Source organism: Cyprinodon tularosa, unplaced genomic scaffold, assembly GCF_016077235.1.
Source record: "Cyprinodon tularosa strain WSP-4 unplaced genomic scaffold, ASM1607723v1 ctg90, whole genome shotgun sequence".
NCBI classification, from domain to species: Eukaryota; Metazoa; Chordata; class Actinopteri; order Cyprinodontiformes; family Cyprinodontidae; genus Cyprinodon; species Cyprinodon tularosa.
This window is the reverse complement of record NW_024039674.1, coordinates 3,037,501-3,044,949: the sequence shown is the minus strand read 5'-3', so window position 1 is coordinate 3,044,949 and position 7,449 is coordinate 3,037,501. Positions and strand designations below refer to the sequence as shown.

Below are 7,449 nucleotides of genomic sequence, written 5' to 3'. Positions count from 1 at the left end.
CATGTATGGATGTGGAATCCGCTCTCTGCTCTGCCACAGGCTTCTATTAAGCTATGGGCTCAGCTTTCTCAGGCATTGAGGCTCAAAGCACTAACTTTTATTACAACAAAAATCTAGGTACCCGTTTAAAGAAAACTACGGCAGAGGATTAAGGCCACTGAAAAAAAAAGTTAACTGATTTTTAAATTTTATTTCAGTTTGATATGGGAAAAAAGAATTATTTTAAAAAATCTGAGAAAAAAGTCAGAATTCAAAGAAAAAGGTCAGAATTCTGAGATTAAAGTCAGAATTCTGATGAAAAATTCTGAGATTAAAGTCAGAATTCTGAGATTAAAGTCAGAATTCTGAAAAAAAAATTCTGAGATTAAAGTCAGAATTCCTGTGATTAATGTCAGACTTCCGAGAAAAAAAGTCATAATTCCGAGATTAAAGTCAGAATTCTGAGAAAAAGTCTGAATTCCGAAAAAAAAAAAGTCAGGATTGTGAGAAAAAAAGTCAGAATTCTGACTTTTTTCCCATATTAAACTGAAATAATATTTAAAAATCTGTAAAAAAAAATAAAAATTTAAGTGGCCCTAATCCTCTTCCGTAGAAAACAGAGCAGCTAGTTTATCAAATTTTAAGCACAAATTAGGTTCAAGATAATTTGTTGTTGTTGTTATTTTTTATTGGTATGTCCTAAGAAAATTTTTAAATGTTTCATTTCTTTGTGTTCAGTTCCATTGATTGATTGATTGATTGATTGATTGATTGATTGATTGATTGATTGATTGATTGATTGATTGATTGATTGATTGATTGATTGATTGATTGATTGAGGTAAAGATTTTAAGGGAAAATATTGTAGAACCACCTGCAGTTACAGCTTCAGGTATGTTTTGTTGCGGCTTCGCCAGCATTGGACATTTAGAGCCTGGTCCTCAGAAGGCTTGCCTATATCTGTAATTCTTTGTATTGCAACAGTGATTTTATTTTATTTTTTTGTTATTTCAATTATTAATATTCATCTGTTGATTCAACAAAACATAATCATGCTTCATCCACGGTCATCTATCTACATTTTGTTTTGCATTATATTTGGCCAGTTGATGTTGAGGGATAAATACAGATGTTTAAAGTAATCTACTGTTATGTCAATTAGCAGACAAGAAACAACTCTCTCATGGTTTATGGTATTTCATTTCTGATATTTCCCCTAAATTTATTTATATTCCTAATTTGATCATTTTACTTTTGTTTGTAGCATTTTACGATAGGCAGCCTATTTCAATTGTACTATAGATATTGTTTAGTATATTCATTGTTATATAAGCAATGAATATATATAAGCATTATAACCTTTATGCTAATATATAACGTTTTGACTAATTTATAACCTTACTTATTTTTCTTTTACAACTATTATCAAACTGCCAGTTGAAAACACAGCCTGATGATTTTTAATGCATCTTTGTAGATCAACCACAACAATTCCACTACCCAAGAAATAAAATCCTCTGCAATTTAGCTCCTCTTATTGAGAATCTCTAAAGATTGGGCCCATAGTGTATAGAAGTTAGAATTGTATTCCTCTTTGCTATATTCTTGGATCTGGGTTCCTGGATTCAGCTCTTGACTTTGGCTAGGCCATTGTAACCCTTGAATCAGAACTAAACTAAACCATCCATTATATATCTGCCGGATATGTTTAGATGTCCTGCTAAAAGTAAAACCCCATTTCAGTCTTTGCTGTTGTGCAGATTTCTTCCAGGATTGTCCTAGATTTAGCTCTATATGTTGACCCCTGCTGTAGTTTAGGAGGAAAGGGGGACATTGTTGAAGGTGTGTGAAAACTTTTACAAAGCGCTGCTCAGAATCTTTGTTAAAGCAGCTGAAATTAAATGGGTTTGTGAGGAGGGAGCGAAGATAAAATGAGAATTATTTCTCTCTTCACTCTCCTGCCCCCACCAACACACTGACATAACTGGGAGAACTAGAAATACCAAAGGGAGGAGCAGAGCTGCAGGCAGGGCTCCAAGAAGTAGCAGCAGTTTCTAGGCTAAATGGAAATGGAAATGGTTCATGTTTTCTTTCATTCAAAAATAGAAGGTTTCATCTTTTTCTGAGGAGTTCTTTGCAAAAGCAATTTTGAAACTTGTCTTAGATAAATTTGGTCTATCTATATATTGGTATTATTTAATTTTGAAAGCGAGTCTCCTAACCTGCTCCCAGGTGAAATATACTAATCTGTGGAGAATAAAAATATACCTACAGCAGAGCTTCTGGATTTTACAAACAGCTCCTCACTGTGCTTTCACTGTGAAGAAGATTGATGTCCATCTTAGATTTTCTTTGTGAAAGATTGTCCCAGTGATGCATGTATTTGCAATGTTGCTGTGAAGCAACTGAGGCATTTCTGATGAGGGTTACCACATTCTCTAGGCAGTAGTAGTCACTCCAACTTTATCCATTGGTTATTAATTCATAACTAATGGATAATAAGGATTTTCTTTTAGGACTTTGAAAGATTATCATAATATGAAAGGTTTAGCATTATTCATTATAAATCTTTATTTAACCAATAAATAAAATCTTCTTGGATTTTCTCTATGTTTTCTTGGCCAATACTTACATTAGAACTTGTGTTCTTACACACCTGATGTTCAGTTAATCTGGTGTATTTAACTTGTATTGCTTCATATAAACAATGAACTTTGTTCAAGGTGAAACTGGTGCATTTTATAGTGTTCCCACATTGGTGAAATATGTTTTAAGAGGTAAAGTCACCAGAAATCTTGGGACCAAATTAGGACAGCTAAAGACTTAGTCTGTCCTAAAGCTAAGCTTATAATTAAGTGTATTATTTTGGACTCAGTATTATTTTGTTTTTGTGCTTCTTTTAATTTTTTGTTTTTAATGTGAATATATTTCTTTGCTTCATAATTTTAACTGTCCTTTTCATGTTTGTTTTCTGCCCCTTTAACTCACGTACACCCACCCACACAAACATTGGATCCCATCTGTGAACACATGCCGCTGTTTAAAAATAGCCCCTACCAGGAGCTTCCTGAAGCGTCCAGCAGAGCAGAACCCCTCAGTGCGTCTGAATAACACGTTGTGTCTCTGCAGTTCCCATGTGTTGGACTGAGTGTAGTTCAGATCTGTTTGTGCAGCTTTTATCTGAAACATTTTTTTCTTCTTGTTTGTCTCCTTTGAAATACCTTATTAAGGGTTGGTTCTGTGTCCTTAACAAGTACGTTTGACAGAAAACAAAATGGAGGCACTTTCTGATCAGTTCCAGGAGTTTCACCCAAAGCATGGCACTAATATCTTTCTAGACCATTCGGGAACTCAGGCCACTCGAGTAGAAAGTTTTGCCAATGGTGTTTGTTTCAGCAAATACCCCCTGAAGCCTGGAGAGATCTTTCTTATTGAGATTGAGGAGAAGGAGCTTGGCTGGTGTGGACATCTACGGGTTGGTCTCACTGCAAAGGACCCATCGAGCTTAGAGGTGGTCCCTGAATACTCTATTCCAGACCTGATGGAGCTAGGGGACAGCTGGATTTTTGCCATCACCCGCAACCATAATAAGGTAATAGAGGAATCCGAGGTTCAAGCAGTTGGAGAAGCAGGCCTTGGTGCTGGACGGAGACTTGGGCACGGAGATGAAGAAGATGGAGTTCAGGGAGATGAAGGTGGAGGGAGCAACAACAAAACAAAGACTTTCTTCACTGACACACACTTGTACATTGACACCATTCGAATCCCCAAAGACAAACTTGTTGGCCGTAGCCGCCCCGGACGTTTTAGCCACATCTTAGATGATCTTTATAAGACAAACGCCCTGCCTCCCACTGCCAGACGTAGCAGGATCGGAGTTCTGTATGTCCCTAAAAGCAAAGACACAGCCGATATGCATATCGTGATCAACGGAGAAGACATGGGAGCTTCTGCAAAGGGAATACCTTCTACCACACCTCTGTACGCAGTGGTGGACGTCTTCGCTGCTACCAAGTGTGTCCGGATAGTCCAAGTGGAATATGGCTGTGAGTGTCATATTAAAATTAACAGTCATAGGCTCATATAAGTCTTGCATTTATCTCTAATTTATTGTGGTTCCCTGATCACTTCCAATAGTGTAAGTTTTTTTATGGTAGTTTTATGCATCTTAAGCATTTCTTGCTATATTTACATGTTTCTGAAACATTTCCTTTTTCAACACATAGCTAAGCTGATCTGCTGTCTGTCTTCTCTGCATGTCCTACCAGTCTCCTCCTTGCAGACGCTATGCAGGAAGGCCATTCAAAAGCATATTGTCCACCGGATGGCTATCGACTGGCTCCAGCTGCCTGAGGCTCTCAAGCATTATTGCAAGTATGAATGAAGTATGTGGATGTAGAGGAAAACAAGAACCCTCTGAGACCCTTCCAATGTTTAACAGCCATATCAAACCTTTATTATACAATTTCTCTATCTGGAATAAAGCAAGATTTGATCTGAGTGGGTGCAGCAGCTGTGTCTGTATTTTATTTCATCCGGATGAGTGAACAATATACTGGGAGAACGTGGTTTGGTCGGTGAGCAGAACTGAGGTCTGGATCTTGTTGAAGGAGGAATAATGGTCTCATGGAAATTTTCCTGTAAAGATACTTCTCCAACTGGGGGTCCAGAGCTCTCAGTATATTGTGATGCTGTCATAAAGTGAAAGGTGATGAAAAGAGCAGCTCCTTGGGATTCTACAGCACCTCTTCAAGGTTTCGACTGACCTGGAGAACATTTCCACTGATTTGGAAGACTGCCCTGTCCACATACCAAAGTGAACTTCACCATGTGTCCTCAGTGACTCTTGACCTGTTGCACTGATATCCCACATCCTGAAGATGAAGCATATACTAGGACGCCTCTTAGTCTCGGCACTGTGGGAATCCTGTTATCTGATTTTTCAAGTGCATTTAACACAATTCAGTCTGATTTGCTTTGCCAGAAACTCCATAAAACTCAGGTGGAGGGATCAATAATTACCTGAATTAGGGACTGCCCGACAGACAGCTGTTTGTGTGACTGAAGGGTAAACTGTCTAATCCCTTTTTACACTGTACAGGAAAAATCTGGGTCTTTTCATCTGCAGAAATACTCAGATGACTCTGTAATCGTTGGGTGCATTAGAGAGGGGCAGGGAGCTGAGCAAATGGAGTTGGTGAACCGTTTTGCTGCATGGTGTGGAAACAATCATCTGATCCTTAATGTCAACAAAACAAGGAGGAGGATTTTTCATTTTAGGTTAAAGAACAGAAAAAAAGTCAAATGCTATTAAATTATGTAACTGCAGAAGAAGTGGATGTGGCAGAGAAGTAAAAAATACCTCGGTATTCACCTGAACAGCAGACTAGACTGGAGAGGCAACTGTGAACCCATCTACAAGAAGGGACAGAGCAGACTGAACTTCTTTAGGACACTCAGGTCATTTACTGTTTGCTGTCAGATGCTCCATATCGCCTGTTAATCTGTTGTGGAGAGTGGGATCTCTTCTTCCAATATATGCAGGGGTAAAAGAGCTAACTATTCAAAGAAACACAACAAGCTCATAAGAAAGGCCTGCTTTGTTCTAAAGACTCTAGAGCCGACTGTGATGATTTCACAAAGAGGAATTCCTCATAAAATGTAAATGGATGATGCTCACAGCAGAGATGGGAAGTAACGAAGTACAAATACTTCATTACTGTACTCAAGTAGATTTTTCTGATATTTTTACTTTACTTTACTACTTATTTTTATGGTGACTTTTTACTTCTACTCCTTACATTTTTACACAAATATCTGTACTTTCTACTCCTTACATTTTAAAAAATTGGCTCGTTACTTTATTTTTGAATAATTTCAGTGGAGTTACCGTTATTATTTTTCACGTCATCAATACCAAATACAATCTAATTGGATGGGAATCTACGTTGCATTTGACGCATCACTACAAGATGAATCGACAGATTCGGCGGTATTCATTCGCGGCAAATCGTTGCAGCTTGGTGGCGGTGGCGTTAGCATAGTAGTATGGACGACAAGATGATTGAAAATGAACACAACGGAGATCTAGTCTTATTGGCAGACATCCATTTAAAATGTAGGCAACAGCATGAAAAAAGTGGTTTCTACTTTTACTTTTATACTTTAAGTAAATTTACAAGCCTGTACTTTGTTACTTTTACTTGAGTAAAGAAGTTTAATCAGTACTTTCACTTTTACCAGAGTATTTTTTAACACAGGTATCTGTACTTTTACTCAAGTATGGAAAGTGAGTACTTTTGCCATCTCTGGCTCACAGCTGTCCGTAAACCTTAGGTTGCTTGTTAAGATCAAGACAGACCGAAGATCCTTGCAGCTAACAGCAATTAACATGCAATAAAAAAATATAAGAGTTTCCTTTTTTTCAAAGTGAAAAAAGAAAAGAAAAAAAATATATATATATATATGTATGTATATATATATATATATGTATATATATATATATATATATGTATATATATATTTTTTTTTTTTTTTATTCTTTTTTTTGCAAGTGATGCAGTGTTGAGCTTTTCTTTATCAGGATATTCTGCAGTAGGCTGCCAGCTCAGCTATAAAACTGAATTTCAGAGTTTACTCAGGTTACAAGAGGTGTCTCATTAGATTGGCCAATTAGAAGAGCATCTGGCACAGGTTAGGCTGAGTCTAACACCTTATTTACTTCTGTTTTATTGAGTTGCTTTTTATTTAAGGATTAAAGTATTTCGTGGTAAACCGTCCTTCAAGGTGCTCATTTCAAAGCAACGCCTAATTATTAGAAAAGAAACACATTTATGCCGTGGAATTCCTTCTCTTGGCCGACACTGACATCTAGCGGTAGGATTAACAAACACAAGCAGTGGAGGATGACGTCACTGAACACAACAAGGGGGCTAAGCTGTATTATCAGGGAGGAGAAACCAAGAACCCAGACCAGCATCTCTGCTTCTGTATCCGCAGCGGAACATGTCTTTCTGTCGCTTCCTTGGTGCTGAGATCTACAAGGATCATTTTAAGCCAGGTGAGCAAAATGGGAAGTGATGTAACATAGCAGGCTGGATTACCTGGGATAAAAGCAACCGATCACTATAATTAGATGGTTGATTTGATTCTTAAATGCGTAAGTGGCGCCAGGTGATTTAGGCATTGCACATGCAGCAAATAAACTTTAAACTGATTTAAATCCATAGAATAGAATAGAATAGAATAGAATAGAATAGAATAGAATAGAATAGAATAGAATAGAATAGAATAGAATAGAATTGAAGGGGATGCAATAGAATAGAACAGAATAGAATGGAATGGAATAGAATGGAATAAAATAGAATAGAACAGAATGGAATAGAATAGAAGAATGGAATAGAATACAGTAGAATAGAATAGAATGGAATGGATTGGAATAGAATGGTCTGGAAATGAATGGAACAGAAT

The 7,449-nt window shown here is 37.1% G+C and overlaps 2 protein-coding genes across 3 annotated transcripts in view; both read left to right on the top strand.

Annotated features, from left to right (window-relative positions):
• The first annotated feature begins 3,035 nt into the window (after positions 1-3,035).
• neurl2 (neuralized E3 ubiquitin protein ligase 2) lies at positions 3,036-4,479 on the top strand. Its single transcript, XM_038274183.1, has 2 exons — positions 3,036-4,025; positions 4,248-4,479. Exons 1-2 carry the CDS (start codon positions 3,254-3,256, stop codon positions 4,361-4,363), a joined length of 888 nt encoding a protein of 295 aa, XP_038130111.1. The 5' UTR covers positions 3,036-3,253; the 3' UTR covers positions 4,364-4,479.
• Positions 4,480-6,881: 2,402 nt separating this feature from the next.
• Positions 6,882-7,449, top strand: part of msrb1b (methionine sulfoxide reductase B1b) — a 10,107-nt gene continuing 9,539 nt past the window's right edge. For both annotated transcript variants that reach the window (XM_038274095.1, XM_038274096.1), the window contains exon 1: positions 6,882-7,039. In XM_038274095.1, coding sequence (XP_038130023.1) covers positions 6,985-7,039 — 55 coding nt within the window. In that variant the 5' untranslated portion in view covers positions 6,882-6,984. The remainder of the gene's footprint in view (positions 7,040-7,449) is intronic.